Source organism: Apus apus, chromosome 3 (assembly GCF_020740795.1).
Source record: "Apus apus isolate bApuApu2 chromosome 3, bApuApu2.pri.cur, whole genome shotgun sequence".
NCBI classification, from domain to species: Eukaryota; Metazoa; Chordata; class Aves; order Apodiformes; family Apodidae; genus Apus; species Apus apus.
Genome location: NC_067284.1, coordinates 66,631,660 through 66,652,384, shown reverse-complemented (window position 1 = coordinate 66,652,384; position 20,725 = coordinate 66,631,660). Strand labels below are relative to the sequence as shown.

Here is a 20,725-nt window from a genome sequence, read left to right as displayed (position 1 = left end):
TGTTTTACATGGCTTTAATGATATTTAAGAGAAACATGGCTACGTGTGACACTTTAAGCTGTGTTTATCCATATGCAGCTTTCTGTTAAATATTCCACACACCTATTGTGCATATGTTCTTCCCTAAATGGTAATTTTCACTGGCTAGTAGTTCAGGACTTATTGACAGGTCACTTTCTTGTCTAAAAATACAGGAGTGTGTGGATCCTTGTACACAGCAGGTAGTCAAGTAATAATGGAAGTGACTGATGATAAAAAGCTTTCTTTCTACTCTACTGTTACCAACAACCTATTGGGATCAAGAGAACACTGGGAGAGAAATTAATCTTCCTTGAGTTATTCTAAATAGTCAGCTGATGAGAGATTTCTTTGATCTCATTCAGTTGAAATTGATTAATTCTGTTAATTACTCTGAACTGAGTTAGCAGGAATTTTCTGCATGTTGCAGCATCCTTGATGGTTTGTCTTCTTGCATGCCAAACAAGTAAACTTGGTAAAGAATCTGAAGGGAGGTGGTGTCAGTGTAGTGTTTGCTGACTAAGATTGATGATGACGATCAGCAACAAATATCTGTAGAAGTGATCAGATGTAATTTGTTTCTGTACTTGGATTTTTCATTGAAACTGTCATTGGTTAAAATGCATAAACAGTCCTTGGAGCAGGATCTCATGTCTTCCTCTGCCAAGTGAATACATAATCACTAAGCTAGGGATGTTTTCTCTCTTTCTGTCTCTGTCCGTTTCTCACCTCATGAATCCTGATTTCTACAGGAAGAATCAGGATTACATTAGAGTTCTTTAATACCTGCTGGATTATGGGATTGTCATAAATCTAAGGAGGTTCCCTGAATCTCATGCCATCTCCTCATTACTCTGATGCCTGCTGTGTAGGCTCTGATTAACATTGATAGTAGGGTACTAATCTCCTACCTGGAGTCATTTTTTTCCAGTGAGCAGACTGAATCTCACAAGCTAGGGGAGACACTTGGGCTGCTTGGGAAATGTAAGAATAGGCTGACATACACCAAAGGATTTGCCACATACTGATGAGATGCATGCTTAAGGTGTTTTTGCTCTAACTAGCTTTCAGTAAAAAATAAAATTAATCAATTATACTAAAATGCTAAGATTTTTTCTAAAATTAAAAATCAGTGCCTATTTCTAGACAGAGGTATGAGAAATGAAACAATAAAATATGTTGTAGCTACATCTCATTTTAGTTAGTTTTCAAGGTGATTTGTCTTTCCCAGGTAGCTAGTAGTTGCTTAAGCCAAAATAATTAAATAATTTCCAAAATAATTGCTGCAGCCCTCTGGTGCTAGGATACAGTTCTCTTGCATGTTGCCTGCCACAGGTTAGTATTTGCTCCATAAAAATGCCTTCTGTGACAGTGTAGGCTCAGCTGGAACTCAGCAGCTAACTGACTGAAAAAAACCTTTATGCAATAGCAGGGCAAAACATAACAAGCTTAGTACTTGCTTTGGGCGTAAACAGGTCATTTACCTGTTTTCAGTCAAATTCTTTCTGCTGATGGCAAGGGAAGTTAAACTTTATAAGCATCCATCTAGACACATTTTGATCTATAGCACTGAAGTGTACAAGTTATTTTACACAAATGTGAGAACAACAAATACAGCTCAGTAATATTTTCTAGAGACCAGACACAATTACAGGATAGAGCAGTTGAATCTTATAATGTATTAGGATCAGTGGTCTCTAAGCACGGCTTGCTGGAACTGCGGGAGTCCCAGTGATAGGCTCTCTCTAGGAAGGTGAATTATGTGGATTTAAATTCCTTTAGGCAGAACAAATAAATAGGATATTTTTTCCCCCTTATCCTGAGAGAGTCTTCCAATCAGTGCACTATTGCATAAAATCTTGTGGAGGAGTTTCTTTTATTTATGTTTTGAAATAAATTTGTAAGCATCCCTACCTTTTATATACAGCTTGTTCTGCTTGCCTTCCAGAAAAGCTTATGAAATAACTCCCCTAAGGAGATAAGTAAGGAAGGCTTATTTTCTGGATCAATTGGGCATAAGAATGCCATTAGTGTTGAGAAGCATGGTGGGAAGTCTATGTGTATCCAGAAGCAGAAAGCTTGTTGAAGAACACCAGTGGTAAAAACTAACCCACACAGAAATTAAAACAAATCATTTCCTTAGGATCACAATTTTGTATGCATCTGTTCCCCACAGAGTGGTATAAAAAAACCCAAAGTAGCTGACATAGAGATAACTCCAGAACTGGAGGCAACACAGACCTGCTATGGAACTATTGTATTTGAGCTAGTTTGCCATGCTGAGAGGTCAGAGTTACTAGTTTGAAGACTAGTATGCTGTGAAGACCATACTTGCCCTGCCCTCAGGAGCCAGCAATATTTTTGTGTTATACTGAACAATCTTATGCATGCAGCTGCTTGCTCCGAATTCCCACATGGCTCCTTGTATGGGGTTCTGATGTGAAGTACAGGTATGTCCAAAATCCTTCACATCTGGATTATACATGTTTCTAGCAGCATGTAGGACCTTGCAAGTTAGTAATAAGGGATATTTTCCCCACAAGCCTACTTAACTTGTTACAATATTGTGAACATAGCTGAGTTCCCAAAATATTCTAGGCAGTTTTTATGAGTAAGAAAAATCATCAAATCTTCCCTCTAAAATAAAGGATTTGCCAATGATTCCCCAAGAATTTGGTACAAATGTTCAGCCTGAGGCTTCTTTACTTACAGTTTTTGCTGTATTTCTTCCATTGAGATATTCTTAAAGCATAGAGCCTTAAGTAATTTTTTTTGAGTAGCAGTCCCCTTGATATCTGAACTTTTTATGAGGCAGAATATGAAAAGCTAGGAAAGCAGTAATTTCAGGAATTGGTTTCCTTATGACTTTTCTATTAACCTTTCCTGGGAATTATGCTTCTTAAATGGGTATACTCCCATTTTTAGGAAAAAAAAAACCACAGAAAGTTTACATATGTTGTTACAGGGGTTTGCTTGTGGTGTATGTGTTGCCAATATAAATAATTTAGGAAACTAATATTTTCTATTGAAGAATACCTTGGTTATAAAAATATTAAGATGTTAAGGATTTTAGAAATAGAATAGCCTTCATGTCCAGGCTGCTACAATGTCATGGAAATTTCATAATATTAATTTTAGCTGTTTTCTGTGAAGTAGTCCTATAAAATAACTTTCTCACTGGTCACAGTCTCAAGTGCATCTGGTTCTGTTTGATGCCTGGGGTATTTACATCTGGGGTATATTTATATTTGCTATGCAAAGAGGAAAATGTGGGCCAGTCTTCCCTGCTATTTTGTACCTACATTTTCCTTGGAGCAGGAGGCCAGCTTTTAATGTTCCCTCTAACAACTGAAAATAAAAGAGGAAACTGTACAAAACAGTGAATCAACATACTTGCATGTTTAACATCAGTGACATGACAACTGAAAGACCTTATTTCTCGCAAAGATGTAAAGATAAATCAGCAGGTACTTTAAAGCTGAATAGAGTAGTATGAAGCCTTAGCCTGTTCTTCTGCCAACACAGTCCATAGCTGCCAGCCCAAGATTAAATCACCAAGCCCGAAGTTTCAAGGTCTACACTTAGAAGAAAATAAAGGGAAGGGTGTTCAAGGATGGAAGTGCTGGGCAATGCCAATGGTGGCAGCAAGTTATGCTTCTTGCTGTCCAAGCACCTTACGAAAAGTGGGCTCTGTTCACCCAGCCTTCTGCCTGCATGGTGGCAGTGGCATCTTCATCAGAGCAGAAAGCTTTGGTGACTGAAAAGGGCAGGTGATCCTTTGCAGGTAAAGCTATGAAGTGATACGTGATGCCCTGATTTTCCAAGTCAGACTTTCAATATGATATGAAATTGCCTCTTCATCTCTGTTTAGGTGCTTAAATGTGAATTTGAGAGATACTCTTTTTTCTCAGAGCTTTAAAAGCTGAGACTCTATGCCTCTTTAAATTAACTAACCATTACTTACAACTGCCACATTTTGACATGAGAATTAGCGTACAGCTTAGTTTCACAGTGTGATTTGTGAGCTCTGTCTGGCATGGCACGGGGAGAGGAGAAAATGACAAAATAATTGAGAAGAGATAAAATAAGAGGTCTATCCTTAGAAAATGCTCTTGCATTTAAAAAAAACCCAAACAATACAACAAAACAAAAAAACTACCAAATGCTACCTTTCTATTAAAAAAATAAAAAGTAGCATATTTTCCAGATGTATCTCCATGTAGCTGAACACTCAGAGACTGCCAGAAAATGGAGACTCGTACTCATTTGAAAATAATCCATAGATTTAATTGCACTTTCTATTACAGCTACTGCCATGTAGAGTAAGTCTGGTGGTTTTAAAACATAGATGATACTTAATGTTCTTCTTTTTCATCTCCTCATTTGTATTCTGTATTTCTGCTAGCAAGTTCTTTCATTATCCCTGCATGATGCTTGTTTAGCATTGCCTGGGCTATTTTCTCATCTCTGTCTGGTTTGTTTTGTTTCTTCCAAATGTTATTTGTGGTGTACTCTACAAGAAAAGCACTAAGGCTATTTTAGGTGATTTCCAGTGTCCTCTGTGAGTATTTTATTTTATTTACAGATTGTTGTGCCATAGGTCTGTGTCACTATTTCAAGAGTTCCCTAAAATGTGGATGTAGTACTTTAGAAATATAAAAATCAAATCCTCGGATCCTCAAGACGTGGTTTAAAAATAAAAACCTGCTTATCTGGGAAAAACTACCTTTAGAGTCAGCACAAACTTTGGCTGTTATCTTGTCAGGCCTGATGTGTGCAGTCTTAAATGTACAATTTCTTTCAAAATACTCCATGCTTTTTTTCCAGTCTGCAAAGACAATACAGAGATTAGTTTTCCATCTCATAAGTCATCCATTAGCACCATGAAAATCTACAAGGACAGTTGTATGATTGGTACTAATAGGCGTGGACAGCCAGATACAAAATCTAGACATTCCCACTGTCAGTCTCCTATTCTGAAGAGACTACAACTGGCAAAATTGAAAAACAAATTACAAACCAGCAATTTTGGAGAACATTTTGATGGTTACAGAAAACCATTTTGTAATAATCCCAAAGCACCACTAGCTATCCCTCAAGGAGATCAGTCATTGAAAGTAGTAGTATGGTTTTTCTGTGCATAAATAATTAATAATAAAGGTGACATATGGCAATTCGCATTTATCATTGATGAGAGTGGCATTGAAAAGTTAGTTATAATTGTTGCTTCTGAAGCTGTCCAAGCATAACATATTTGTGAAAGCAAATATGAAAAAACAGTGGCAGAACATGTGACAAATAAATCCCACTAGGTCTGGCAACATGACACAGGCAGGGAGGAAACCCACTGGGAGATCTGCAAGCCAGGAAAGAAAAATACGCATTCACAATAATTATAGTAGCGAATACTTTATGGGTTCTGAATCAACTTCCCACTTGCTGCACGTGGATAAATAGATAAGAATTACTTGTGATGGAAAGAATTACAACCTAATTAAAACTGACGACTGAGCTGTATGAAAATAGATGGGCACATGTAAACATTTTTTCTAGTAATTGATGAGGTGAAAAACAACAGCTTTTCTGCTGAACAAATAATTTGTCACACTGTAAGACAGACACTGAGGGTAGGTGTAATAGTGAGACAGTGAGATGACACTCGGTAATACATAGTCTAGTTGCACCACATATGCTTTACTTCATTTACAAATTTGAATTAAAAGTGGCCACATTTTTAAATGGGACTGCTTTGAGGCTTTACCATTTTCTGAGGCAGATGAGGGCTAAGTATCATTTAGCAGCAAGTGTCTCCTGCCTGTTGCCTTCTTTTTTGCTTCCAACTGCTGGTGGTGGGCTGGGAGGGTGCTGTCTCAGCACGGTAACTGGGGGTAGACCTTTGCCCTTGCTGCTTGTGAAGCACATGGTCTGTCTTCTCATTTGCTCAAAGGAGAAGCAGGCTGTATGCCGTTACTTGCTCGTTTAGTGTAAATTCCCATCACAGAATATGACTAATAGTTTAATGGCAGAATGCAGTAACATGGCATGACCTAAAAGTCATAATTATCCATAACGAACTAGCAGAGATCTTTTAATGTCTCCAAAGAAGTCAAGAGACAAATCATTTGTAAGTCCAGCTGAATAAGTAAAATGAGCCTTAAAATTAACTTACTAAATAAGTCCAGTAGTATTTCGGCTGAGTTGTAATAAAACTTAGCAGTAGCAAAGGTTTATCCTTCGCTTTAACTGGGTGTATGGTTTGGCACACTGTGAAGAGAGGCAGAGAGATGCTTCCTGCTCTCATGTCACGAGGAAGTGTAGTTTCCTTTAGAGGGCGATGTGCTGTGTCCACAGCAAGGCCTGAAGCCTACAGCTACGCACTGTTTGATCAAAGGTGTGGGTCCCCTGCGATGAGTCAAGTAGGTGCCCTATATGAATAATCCCTTGAAATCAGTTAGGGAAATACCCTCACTGGCAGCCTTGCCATAACAGTCCCTTGGGAATGTAGAAATCCTTGGCAACTAAGAGTGAAGAAGGCTGGAACCTGTGGTGCCTCCTGTTAGAAAGCTGGTTAAGGAGAAGTGCACTGCACCGCACTGAGGTGGGGGGCTTAGCAGGAGACCTGTGCTCTGGGCACAAAACAAATGCTTTTCATGGGCTTACAGGGAGGGAATGGCTCCTGTGATTGGAAAGAGAAGACAGTATTAGCAACAGATAAGGGTACTCTTTATGTATGCTTTTTCTATTGGTCTTTCTAGGGTGATATTTTTCTGGAATAACCTCTTACAAGTGTGCTCTTGCCCTACCAAAGCTATGTTTAGATCATCTACAGCTGCTATTTGTATGAATATGTGATTGCTATGTTTATCATGCAACTTTGACTTCCTCTACATGCTGCATGCCTGTCTCTCTCAGCTGAGTCTACTTTTAACATTTCAAAGAGTTGAGCGGCTTCCAGCAGCCACCGTCTGTGAGTATCATCCCAAACTCATGCCAATACATTTTTGGACAGCATTTAACAGTCCTGTACTTTGTGAGTTTTTTTCATGTAAACATGAAATACACAAATCTACATATACTTAATCTTACAAGCATTATTTATTTATTTATTATTTTCATTTGTTTGTTTGTTCAGTCACATTTATTTGGCTCAGTAGCAAGCCCATTTGCTTGCAAGCTTGGAGGTCCATGTTGTAGTAGTCCCTTTTACTACTTAATCTTGTTCATGTTCCGCGGTGTTGTTTTGTTTAGTGTTACACAGCATTTGAGTGTGTTTATTTAGTAAAGCCCAGGCCTGACACTTCAAACTGGTTGAATGTCAGTTTCAAATTTGAGGGTGAAATGGTCACAAACAGCATTCAAACAATGTGTGGTGTACATTACAATAAAAACATTGGAGAGCACAACTCCACAGAATAAATGCTGGTTCTATACAAGACCTCCAGAAAATAGGAGCTGCTATACACAATGTTTTTTTTGTTGTACATCACAATAAGAATTATTTGGTTTCTTGCTGGATTTGAAGATGCCTGAGATTAAAGGTACCTTCTGTATCTGGAGTGTTTCTATCTGTAGCAGAAGTGAGAAAGCACAGCTCTAGCCTACTTTAAGTAAGTGGTAAACTCCAGATGAGGATTACATCCGGGATCACAATGAGTAGAAAATATCAACTGCAAGTAGATATGGGAGATATTTACTAGGCAATTAACAGAAACAATTACTTTCACCAAGACAGCTTTTCAGCTATTAAAGTTAAGGCACTAATACAGTATATCCTGGAGTGGATCTCAGGGTGGTTTCTGCCCATTGGGTGGAATGCCTGAATTTAAGGCCTGATTCAAACCCCCTTGAAGCTATTGGGAGGCTTCCCACTGATTTCAAATTGTAGGCAATAAGTCTGACACTTTTTCAGCTTTTAATAATAATTCCTCTACTCAGGGAAAAAAACAAATCTTATTCCAAGTATTTAGATTGTTAAAGAAAGGCATGTAGTACTATGTTCCACAATATTTTATAGAGACATAAGTCAACATGGAGGAAGATTTTCATGCCTGTTTTCCCACAGGATGTTGGAAGAAATCCTGTGAAATTATTATTTTCCATGAGATAGGAACAGACAGTGTTCACATAGGCTGATAGTTAAGAAATCTTTGTGGGAGAAAGGGGGGGAGAATATGATATTTTCAGATATAAAAGAGATCCAGGTGTGAAAATGTTTCAAGAATCCCTGGAGCAAGGGAGTATCAGTAGACAGGAGTGGGCACTTCATTTTTCTTCTGTTTGAGGATTGGGACTACATCGATGAAGTCAACCATATGACTGAAGGTCTGCTTGCAAAAGGGTTTGTTGGAGTGGGCCCAAAGGGCCTTGTTACTTGACAACTGTTTTGCTGGTTGTCGTGCGTCCTTGTCTCTCTCCCACCTAGCTTGCCAGTAACGTTGTGGTTTGGGCCCAACATGACAACAAAGGACCAGCCCCATGGCTGCTCACTCAACTCCACGCACACACATACACTCTCTGGGTTGAGGAGGACAAAGCTCATGGGTTGAGACAAAGATCAAGGAGGGTTCTTCACCAATTAAGGTCCCAGGCAAAACAGACTCAACTTGGGGAATAAAATAATAATTCAGTTTCACACTAATCAAACACACATACAACACAGCACAAAGAGCAGTGCTTGCCTATGTTTGCATATGTTACCCCACCCCTCCCTTCTTCCTGGGCCCAAATCACTTTGTTCCCCATTTCTCTCCCTCCTTCCCCCCAGCGGCACAGGGGCACAGGGGATGGGGTTTAGAGTCAGTTCACAGGCTGGTGGTTCTTGCTGCACCATCCTCCTCAGGAAGAAGGATTCCTTACAGTCCTTCCCTGCTTCTCCACGGGGTCCCTCCCATGGCAGAGAGTCCTCCATGAACCTCTCCTCCATGAGTCCTTCCCACGAGGTCCAGAGCAAGCTGCTCCAGTGTGAGCTTCCCACAGAGTCACAGGCTGCTTCGGGAACAGCCACCTCCCCTGGTGCCGGGGTCTTCCACAGCTTCATAATCAGAGTCCACTGGCAGCAAATCCAAGTCCACTGGCCACAAAATCCAAGTCCAGTGGCCATGTTCATCCCTCCTAGTGCCTTCAGGGAATGTTCCACCACATTCCTCCATGAGTGCAGGGATACAGCCTGCCATCTCATAATGGGTTGCAGGGAAACTTCTGCTTGGGCACCTTAGCAGGGGGGGCTCAATCAGCTTCTTACTGGAGCCACTCCTGGAGCCCTTCCCCCAGTACCAAAAACCCCACCAAACCGAACCAGAACACTGGTTCAGGGCGATGGGAAATGATGAGCTCCAGCTCAACCTGCAATAGCAGATGCAGCTTCCTGCCCTATGCTGCATATCATGGGGATGTGTGAACACACTAGGGAAGATTGACGTGATTGGTGTTGCTGAAATTGGAGTCCTAAAGGAACTAAATATGATGCTCATTTGTATTATGTCACATTGATACGGAAGAGCGTTAAAATAAGTGACTTCTAAAGTGCTTGCTGATGGTGCTGCTGATTTGAGCAGGACTAAAGTCCATTAAACACCTGATGTATGACTGACTGTGGTCATTTTACAGGTACACCCTCTGGGTTGAAATGCTTTTGAACAATGCCTGCTTGTTATAGTCAATAATTTTTTAAAGTGTTTGCAGAGACTTTTTAGAGAGCGGTTGTGGGAGCAGTTTTTGGATTCTCTTGGTAAAGCCTCTTCTGTCTTTAGGTGAGCGTAGCAGTTCATCACTTCAGTGTGAGCAACTGAACCATGGATAATGTCACAGGTGATAGATGACTGGGAAACATGGGAATTAGCCCGTGGCAAAGATAACAATTATAATTTCAGGCTTTTCAGTGGCAGAAACCAGGGCTGAAGCAGCATTTTTGATGTGTCTATCAGCCTAAAATGGAAGGAGGCAGAGCGCTGGCAGTGCCTGCGATAGGAGAGCAGCTACCATCCCTGACTCCTAGATCCCACCTAGTTTAACTCCTTGCAGCAAAACTCCGGGCTGCAAAGCACACGCGTTAAAAATCAGGTCAGGCCGGGAAGGATGGACCCGCCTTGCTCAGAGCCCCGCGCCGCTCCCTGGCCAGGGCTGAGGTCTCCCCGCTTGTCCCCCAGCTCCGGCTGCCGCGGTGACATTTCTCCTAGTTCAAAAGTTCACGGGGAGGCTCTGGCGAGGCGGTCGTGTTTGGGGCTAGAGCGGGGACCGGCGGCAGGGCTGGCCGGTGCCTTCTCCTCCCTGCCGCCTCCCTCCTCTCTCGTTTCCAGACCTTGGTCTCCGCAGGTACCACTCCGCCTCTCCCCCGCCGTCCCCCTCCCATTTTTTCTCTGCGCCCCTGCAACATCTGCTCCCCGCACGATCCGGCTGGCTGCGCGGAGAGGCGCGGAGGAGCGCGCACCCCTGACAGCCCGGCAGCCGCGGGAGCGGTGTGGCGCTGCCCCCGACTCCCGCCGGCGGAGGGCGCGGAAAGGGGCGCGGAAGGGGGCGCGGAGGGGCGGGGGGGTGACCCGCGGCACGGGTGCCCTCCGCCCCACAAAAGGGCATCACCGGGCTCGGGCTGCTCCGCACGCCCCGCGCACTGGAGCGCGCACGAACACGCACAGACACGCACACGGGAGCACAGGGACGCGCTCACTCACACTCCCACTCTCACACTCACACTCCCAGGCGCGCTGCGATGTGCGATGCGCGATGCGCGACGTGAGGCACCTCGCACGCCCTGGGGCCGGGGGGGAGCCGGCGGGATCTGCGCTGCCAGCCCGCCCGCCCCTGCCGCTCCCTCTCTTCCAGACCCATCCATCAGCCTCTTTCTCTCGCTCTGCTCCTTCCTTTCTTTACCTCCTTTTTTAAAAAAAAAATTTTTTTTTTTTTTTTAATTTTCTCTAACTGTATCTACCCGAGCCCTGAAAAAATGCCTGCCCGTGGAGAGAGGAGAGGGCACCGGGTCGGTAAATAAGAAGTGAGTACGAGCACAATGGCGTGCCTCCCCCTTCCCAGCCCTGCGGATGCTGCATGCGCCCCTTCTTCCCCCAGCCCGGGCGCGGGAGGGACCCCGGGATGCTCCCGGCGACACAGCGGCCCGGGTCTCCTTTGTACCTTGCCTGGCTGCCTTCCCTTCCCTCCCTTCCCGGCCCCGCTCCGCGCCCCGGCCCCGCCGCCGGCCGCCTCGCCCGCTGCGCCGCTCCCCGACCCGGAGCATCCCCCGCCGGCGGCGGCTCGGGACTCCCCGATCGCTGCCCGCCGCACCGGGGCTGCGGGCATCCCCCGGCGCACTGCACCGGCTGCGGGGAGAGGGCGGCGGAGCGGCGGTGCCCGCTGCCCGCTTCTTTGTTCGCCGCCGGCGGCCACGGCGGGTTGGCGCTGTCCCGGGCGGGCGGGTGGTGAGCTCGGCGGGGCCGGTGGGAGGGGAGCGGCCCCGGCCGGGAGCCCTGGGGGCTCGGAGGGCTGCGGGGGCCGCGACGGGAGAGGAGGGGGCTCCCCCTGCCAGGGTGCGGAGCGCGGGGGGAGCGCGGCCGATGCCCGGCTGCCCGCCGGGCGGGTGTGGGGCGACGGGAGTGGGAGGCGTGACCGCGGCGAGCCTGGGGTGTGCGGGGTGCTCCGGTCCCCCCTCGGCGCAGGCGAGGGGCTGCTTTTCTCCCTCTTGTCCCCTTCTCCCGGCGCCGAGGTGTTTGCCTGAGCCCTGCGGGTGCACGGGAGTGGACCCCGCCAAGTGCCACCACCACCCCTGCAGGGGATGTGTGCCACCTTCTCCGTCTGGAGGAAGACTTTCCTCTGGGTTTAAATCTAGGCTTTCCCCACCGACAGCTGGAAGCGGTGTCGTGGCCGTTCAAAATGCACTTGTAATTCAAAACAATTTAAATATAGCTCGTGCGGTCAACTGCTGTGGCCGTCTTTCCACAGGAGACCTTTACCTGCACTTGATGTGGTGAATTTTATTTTTGTGTCAGTGTAGTTGCTGGTAGTCACATGAGTTATGGAGATACTTGGTAACATGTTCAGCTGCTCTTTTCCTAACCCGATGGGTTTTTGTAGCTGTAAATAAAAATACACGCCTTACCAAATGGGTGTCTTTTCCAGTAAGTACACGTTTGACTGGTATTTTCTGAAAGGTGTAATCGATACACAATTAACGCTTGAAGACTGGTATGATGAGCAAGGTATTCTTTTTTAGGGTTGTGTCTGGGGAGTTTGGAAGTGATCACATAACTGTTCTCAGCATTTGTCAAAGAGCAGAACAAAATAAGTGAGAGAAAAAAAGATTTGTATTTTTCCACTACCACTGTAATGCTGAGGTAAAACACAGCTGGAAAGCTGCTTAGCAGTGCTTAAGAGACCAGTGAATGTAAAGAATCTCTGCAGCACAATACCACCTTATACTAATTTAAATGCAAGATCTTAGGGGAAGTCTATGTTTCTGAAATGATTTAGTATCAGAAGGGGACAGACTCATATAGAAAATGTTGCAAATGTGTGTATAGTGGTTCATACTACACAGAGCAGCAGCTTCATTGTCATGTAGCATGAGGTTTATGCAAAAGGTTCAACAGTTTTAAGAATTCTGGTTGTAAGCAACAGAATTTCTTTAATCTCTTGGCAAGAAGTTAATGAAATCTGAGCAGCACTGTAAAAATTAACTTTCTTCTTCTGTTTTGCCAGTGGCGGCACCTGACTTGCTGGATCCCAAATCGGCCACTCAGAATTCCAAACCAAGATTATCATTTTCCACCAAACCTACTGTGCTGTCTTCACGGGAGGAAAGTGATTCAGCTATTAATGTTATGAAATGGAAGACAGTCTCAACAATTTTTCTGGTGGTAGTCGTATATTTAATAATTGGAGCAACAGTATTTAAAGCCTTGGAGCAGCCTCATGAGACCTCCCAGAGAACCACCATTGTGATTCAGAAGCAGACGTTTGTATCTCAGCATTCCTGTGTGAATGCAACAGAGCTTGATGAACTGATTCAGGTAATCCATACCAAACACTTGAAACCATGCCTTAGAGGAAAAAATTACATATGGCACCACTGCTGTGATAAAGGGGAGAAACTTTATTAGCAAAGTTCTGTGTTGGCCAAGTGATGTAACAAGTGTTAAGACCAGAAGTTGCAATAGCATTTTCATTCAAAGCCTCATGGTTGAGGCTTTAATTCCAGTACACTTGGTAGACAGCCTTTGCACTGAAGCCTCCCATTATGCTAATTAAATGATTATTCATCAGCAATATATGTAATTAATAGTTCACGAAGGAATTGATACATTGATTGTGCCTTACTAGGTCTGTCAATACTTGAAATACCTAATTCTGAGGAAGAAAACACACCATCTATTGCCTTATAGGACTTCTAATTTACTGTGATTACATCAAGCTAGCTTTTCCTCCAGCTCTATGTTTCTTCTTATTGATTTTGTTTTATGTAGAGGAAAGTACCACAGACTTGCTATGTTGATCTTAAATCTGAATTTCCTCTGCTTCTTAAAGGCACATGCAGAACTGATGCACATTGGTGTGTTCCTACCAACAAGACTTTACCTTCGTAGATCATCTGCCTTAGACAATAAGAAATATTTCTTTGCACTGTCACAGAACTAGACTGAGAGCCTTATGAGGCCCTCTCTAGCATAAATCCTGTGTTCCCATGTTCTTATGAATATCCAGCAGCACTACAGGGAACAGCAAGGGGCTGTCAGTTTGGGGGGCGAGACCATGAAATGGGAATCTGCAGTGAACACCCAAGAGTTGAGAAGGATTGACCCCTTCATTAACAGTAGCCATGTGGCCATCTAGATCTGCAGAGCCTGAGATGTGACACTGGAGAGCAAGAGAGGGTGGTGGGCATCCAGACCCTAGCTAGCATGAGCTCTGGAGCTTGCAGCTTCATAGGCAGCAAAGCTTTCTGGAGGTGGTTTTTGACAGCAGGTCTGGCTGGGAGTTTAGAAGCTGAATTTGCTTCTCTAGACCAATCTGCCTTTAGCATCAGCATGGACACCTGTTTTAAATGCAGAGCTCCGGTTTACCAAGTTATTTTTATGGCACACGACTTCTGAATTTTGCAGGCACACTGGCCTTGTATTTTGTGATTTCTCCCCTGCCTTGTTGCTAAAATGTATTCTAAACTGCCACCCTTTAAGTGACTGTCAAGCAGTTCTATCTCCATGTGTCCTGGCTTAGGCATGCCTCAGGAGGTACTGTCAATATGAATTTTGATGCTGTGTAAAAATGCTTCAGTGGTTTTACCAGCAGAATGTAAGATAATCTTTCAGAGAAATACACATGCACATTTTGATTTAAACAAGCTCTTGCAGGTAGTATAAATATCCCCATATGAAATTTTTAGCTCAAATCCTGTACTTGTGAAGATACAAATGGAAATTTAGGAGCAATATTATCTTACATCACCTATGAGGTGGTCCTTCAGGCAAAAACTCTTGAGGTTTGCTCTGAAGTATTTAGGTATTTTAGCATTTATACCCAGAAGGACAGATCGGTAATTAAAAAACACTTAATCAGCATTCAATGCCCATTTGCTGTTCTGTATAAGTGACAGTTTCAGTACAATTATGAGAGCACAGATACCTGTATCAGCATTAGCTCCCATCTTCCCTAGCCATCGTGGTGTGACCAGAAGACACAGGCTTCTGAAGCCCCCAGGGGGGTGACACAGCCTATCACAGCATGGGGATAAGAACTGGTTGTGGGAGGAGTTTACTCTGCTTGTTGTTGGGGTAAACGGAAAACTTAATTTCTCCTTGTTCCCTTCTGCTTCTCTGGGAAGAGGAACACCACAACGTGGAGGTAGAAATGTGCTGTTACACTCCTATTAGAGGAGAGCTGAGGCGTGGGGAGCCTGGTCCTACAAGTGCATGTGGGTGCCCTTCTTGATGCAGAATAAGTAGTTTAAGGGTTCAGAATTGACTTGCCCAAAGTAAAATAGGAAGTCAGTGGTAAAGCAGAGTCTCAAATACACTTTTCCAAGTCAAGGCTACTACCCTAACCAAGGGGTCATATTTCTTTCGTACTTACCACTTTGTCACAGAACCTAAATTACTGGAGTACCTTTTGTCTCTCTGGGCTTATGCCTGACTGCTATTACAATGTAACACAGTGTTTCTTCAGTTTTCCTTGGATGTGTGTATGAATAAAAATAAATAGTGTGTGTGAGGAAAAAGTATATGATATTTAAGAATTGCCTTGAAAACTATAAAACTGAAAATTAATACCTACTAGTGTACCAGGAAGCTGGAATGATTAGTATGTGTGAAGAAAATTACAGAGCTTACGGATGGTAATGTCTTCTTTAATCAAGTATTTACCTTGAGTCAAACAATAATGAAATCCATTATAAACTTTTTCTTTTGAACTTAGTCTTCTGGGAATTGAGAAACTGATTTGGCTCTGGTTCATGCTAGTCATTGCTCAAGGTGCTTATCATGCTGGGCTTTTTCAATTGTCACTACTTCTGCTCTGCCATTTAATCATTACTCTGAAGCAGGCCTGGCTATTCCAAGACTGTCCAATGTGGGTTAGTCAGGTGAGCAAATTAGAGAAACTAATTTGAGAGAACAAATTCTGGTAAAAAGAAAAAAAGGTATAAGTGGAATGAAAGCCCAGTTGGCTAGCACTCAGGGGCCGTGTAGTTTCCATCACCTTTGCTAAAATCTTTCCTTTACCACAGAGCTGATTGCAACAGAGAGTAGTGTGTTTCTATAACTGCACACAGCACAGGGAATTTTCCCTTCTTGTCTTCTCCATCCTTATTTTATCTCACCAATCACCAAAAACCTTCCCGGCACAACAATATATCCTGTTGCCAACTTTTCAGCACACACAGCTTTATTCTCTGGGTTTCAAATTCCTGAAGCTAGTTATTTTCACATAGATTGCATGGCTCCTCTAGGTGTGCTCAGTGAGAATTATACTTTTGTAGACTTTATATATTTTATATACATGTGAAACATGGGACAATGGAGAGCTGCTATGCAGCACAGAAAATGTGGAAAGTTCATGAAATAGAGTGCTCTGACAGTCGCAGCCAGGTAGCCTCAGCTGTCTCAGAAAAATGACCTGGGTTTTCCTCCTAACTTTTCAGTCCAGCCCAGCTGCATTGTTCATGTGTTGACAAAGAGGTGGAGTTCATGACCTTCTCCATCTCTGACTTCCATGATCCAGTGTTGCAAATCTCGTTCAGTCTAAACCACTTCAGTTCCTTGTTGCCTTACTATAACAAAATATCCTTGCAACAAACAACAGCAGTGTATGACTGAGACTTGCTGCTAGGTACATAATTTTTTTTGGTATTTCATGAGCAGTTTTATTTAGTACCATACTTAAAGTGTGCAAAAGTCACACAGAGCATATCTGAACACCCAAGAGGCCATTTTTTTCAGACAATTTCAATTCCTTTTGCTGTAGCAATATTAAGTGGATCACCCTGTGCTATACAGAGCAGTGCTGAGGTGGACCTTGCATAGCAATCAGTGGTGGTATATCTACATCTACAACTAAAGAAATATCACAGTAGGGAAGTCTGTGAACATACAGGCACTATCTGGGTGAATCTAATGAGAATAAAACAGACCAGCAAGCTTTGCACAGTCTGATGTTAAACTTAATTTTTTAAAGTTTCAGTTGGAAGGTCTTGAAAAGATCACAGTTAAAAAGCATTGGTTTGGTGAAGGTCACATATAATATCTAATTCATGATAAAGCTGTAGAAAGGAATGTGGCCAGACTCTTTGCTGCGATTTCTTTTGGAAGAATAACTCTTTGACAAATCATCATGGATGGTGTTTTGATTTCTTTGTCTATGCATGCTCTTAACTTGGCCCTGCCCTGCAATGCAAAGTAACTGCCAGGTGACAGAACAAAAGAGTAAGCTTAGTTCAGACAGTGTGGATTTATGTCTGTGTGACAAAATATATGACCCAAATCTTAATTTATACTAAGGATTTTTTACAGCTTGCATGGAACAGGTTTTTTCCCCAACACTGAGCTTTTTAGGCAGAAGCTGATAGAAAGTTGGGAATAATCCAGCTATACACACACAAATAACAATAAGCATTTAAGAATGAAAAAAAAATTCTCTAATTAGAGAACTTGTATGTGTGTTTCAAGCTAGTTCTAGTTATCTTTAGTGTGTTGACTGTTCCCTGTAGTAACCTGGCCTCTAAACATTTGAAAATGTTGGAGACAGTTTCTAAACTCAGATGCACAAAATGTATTGCCAAGTACCTAGAAAAATCTCTTGCTGTATTTATGCACCTGTGCATAATTACAAATATGGAGACCTTAGGTTACATCGTTGGTGTTGAGTTTGCATACATGTCCTCCTGCAGTGCTGCACAGCCATCAAATACATGCATATACCTTCATGACAGGTCTTGGGATTAAGAGTTTGTCTCTGGGGACAGGTGAACCTGGCTGAAAATTCTATCCAACAACTTTGCAAAGCTGTCATTACTGTGGTTTCATTCACCTTGTTCCTCTCTAGAGGGGAAATGAGTTTGCTTTCTGCTCCTTAGAACTCATGTTGTTCGTAAGAGGTAAGGATGTGACGAGTATTGCTTCTTGTGGGATGTCTTGGCAATGAGAAACAAGTATTTTGTCCTCCTGCCAAAGACAAAGCTGATTAAGAAAAAAAAAAAAAGAGAAGAGCTTTGTATGTAAATATCACCTAATTAGGTATTAATCAGCAGTTATTTATTTTAGTGTTGACCTGTATAAATATAAATGGAAAAAAAAGTTTATTTTAATCCTCAAGCATGAAGGAATTGAATGCATTATTTTTGCATACAAAAAATGGAAATAAGAGAAATTGCAGTTATATTATTTTAAGTATCTAGAGTATCTTACCAAACTGGTGTGTATTATTTTATTTAGTGAGTTAATTCTGAAGCTTAAAGAGTTTTCAAGTAAAGGTGCACCGGAACTTAGTAACAGAACGTTTCTGGTTCCTTTAGCAGAAACACCCTTCAAATATATTTAGAATCATAGAATCATAGAATGGTTAAGGTTGGAAGGGACCTTAAAGATCAGTAGGTTCCAACCACCCTGCTATAAGCAGGGACAACCCACGCTAGACCAGGCTGCACAAAGCCAATATTTATTCTGAAAACCCTAACAAGTGGAAAAAATAATAATCACAGTAAATAACACATTCTTTTCATGTGTTGCAAGTGGTAATTTTTCTTTTATTAAGCCTTCATTTTGAAATCTGAGCAAGTTTTCAGGGTGCTGCACTAAGCTGTGTTAGCAATAAAGGACTCTTGTAGAGTTTTAAGTTCAACCCCTTTCAGGGTACATGAATTCCTCTGAAAAATGAATGCCCACAAAAATGTGCTTCCATTTAAAATAAACAACAACAAAAAAGAATGAAGGACTAAGATTAGCTGAATTGACCTTAATGCCACAAGTTGATCACTTCGTGTTCTGCCTGGGCTTGTGGTTAATAGGAAGAGAACAGCTCTCTGTGCTGGAGTCCACAGTCATATCCCGTGCCTGTTTTCATCTTATATTTGCATCAGCTGCATTCTCCCTTTTCTTTCCATTCATCTCTTAGGCTGTGAATGAGACCAAAATGTGTTTTCTTTTTATATCCCTCGAGGAAAAATGTGTTGTTGCTGTTGTGTTTGCTGTGTTTTTGTGTTGTTTTGTTTTTTTGTTTTTTTTTTAAATCTCTCTTGAGGAAAGCCTGGCACAGTTATGAATGACATAGGACCAGCATTTCTTTCATCGAATTAGCATCACCAGAATGTCACCATGGCTTCCTATGTGATTAATTTCTTGTTAAATTATTTCATTTTTAAATATATGTTTTCTGTGGCTTCATTTTTATAGTTCAGGGTAGCTAGCTACATTGAATTGCACCTCTGTCAGTAGCTGATTTTATGTCTTTTTCATAGGGCTTTTTACAACTTGCATTGTAGCCCCAATAAACAAATTTTGTTACATCCTTAGAATATGTTGTTTCATTTCAGCCAGATAAGCTCATTGAGCTGCAACCTCTCTGATTATGTACAAAACTGTTAAAATAAAGACATGTAAATCCTTCTTTCTCTCCCAGAGATTAGAAGGTATTTGAGCTTGCTGTATAATTTTTGGAGATAATAAGTCACAGAGATGCAATGATCTTGTTTTCAGACAAATCTCAAATTTATTTAGACAATTTTGAATTTATTAGCTAAGCCCATTAAGCTTGAATCATTTTTTTTCAATTCTTTTAGGCACAACATTCATAGACATCTCAGTCCTGCGAGCTGGAGGTTTGGGGTCCTCTAAGCAGGACCTTTTTGAGGGAGTTTGAATCTACCAGTTTAAATCCTAAATATTCTTAGTCTCTCCCTTTTGCAGTTCCTTCCAGCCTCTCCAAAAGGAGGCAGGAACCATCCCATGCCTGGATCCTAACCTCGAAGCAGTTGGTGTTTATGCTTTGTAAACCTTAATGTCTTGAAAAAAATTATGGAAGTAAAAGCAATAGATGCAGCAACATATTTTATTTATTTATCTGAAGATCTAAAATATCCTTGCATCAGGTTTCTAATATACTGTCTGCATGTCAGACATGAAGCTTGTGACGAATTGGAGATACCAGTAGCAAGAGCTGCCTATTGGTGTTTTCAAAGCAACATGAATTACATGACTTTTAAAGTAGCTAAAACATGAAGCTCAGGAACTGCAGTTTTTGTTACCTTCTGCATATGCCTGTCCTTAGAAAGGTGTCTGCCTGTCAAAGCAGTCAAGCTTAGGAATTCTTAGCTTTAAGTGTACATGTAGTCCTTACTGGTACAGCAATGTCTTGTTTGTCTTTTCCTCTCACTGAGTCTGCAAGTCTAGTTTTCACCCCACTATTTGCTTTCTCCTTCACTCCTGTCAGAAATAAACTTTCAGATGCTGTTACTTCCTTCCACAGTGAAGCCCCCCAAATTCTACCTGTATCACCACATCAGAGGAATATTTATTAAATGAAAGATCCCTATGAAGGACCTTACCCAGACCTGTCATTCACACAGATACCCACTTGCTGTGGTAGCATTTTGGATTGGCTGCAGAAGCCCCTGTGTTGTGTGCGTGCCTTGCTTAGGGTTGCTTTGGTTCCTGCTGTCCTCTACAGCCGGATCCCCTCTTCTGGCTCTGCACTTAACTACTGGAGGGAGGGAATTTTTTGCCAGACTTTCTGTTGCTTGGGAGCGTTCCTTTCAACGAGAAGACAATTCCCTTTTCTGTAGTTATTTTCTGTGCGGTTGTTAAACCAAAAGGAATTTTTGTAAGCACACAGTCTTTATCCTTCATGAGCAAAAGAGAAATACAGATTTTTGGGAGAATAATAAATGAATTCAACTGCCCTTGCTACATCATTCAAGCAAGTTAGTTTCGAACTTTTTTTGCTGCTTCTGGTGGTGGGGCTCTTAAAGGATAACATTTACTTAACATGAACAGTTTTATAGGACCTAGAACCTAGCTAGCTTGAATGAATCTGAATGACAGCTTTTGTCTTAGAAAGGGTGGCAGGTGTGACTCATTGGTAAGTTTTGCTGAGCAGCTGTCTGCATAATCCTTCAAGTCTTCAATCTCAAGAAGCAAAGAAAAGCCCTCTTCCCTGAATGTGTATATATATATATATATACACACACACACACACACACACACAATGTATATACATAGTCTGTTTGTGATGCATATTT

General features: G+C 42.3%; 1 protein-coding gene across 1 annotated transcript in view; it reads left to right on the top strand.

Moving 5' to 3' along the window:
• The first annotated feature begins 10,820 nt into the window (after positions 1–10,820).
• The window catches only part of KCNK2 (potassium two pore domain channel subfamily K member 2), a 78,959-nt gene continuing 69,054 nt past the window's right edge, over positions 10,821–20,725 (top strand). The window contains exons 1-2 of the mRNA XM_051613559.1: positions 10,821–11,005; positions 12,703–13,013. Of these exons, the coding sequence (XP_051469519.1) occupies position 11,005; positions 12,703–13,013 (312 nt within the window). The 5' untranslated portion in view covers positions 10,821–11,004. The remainder of the gene's footprint in view (positions 11,006–12,702; positions 13,014–20,725) is intronic.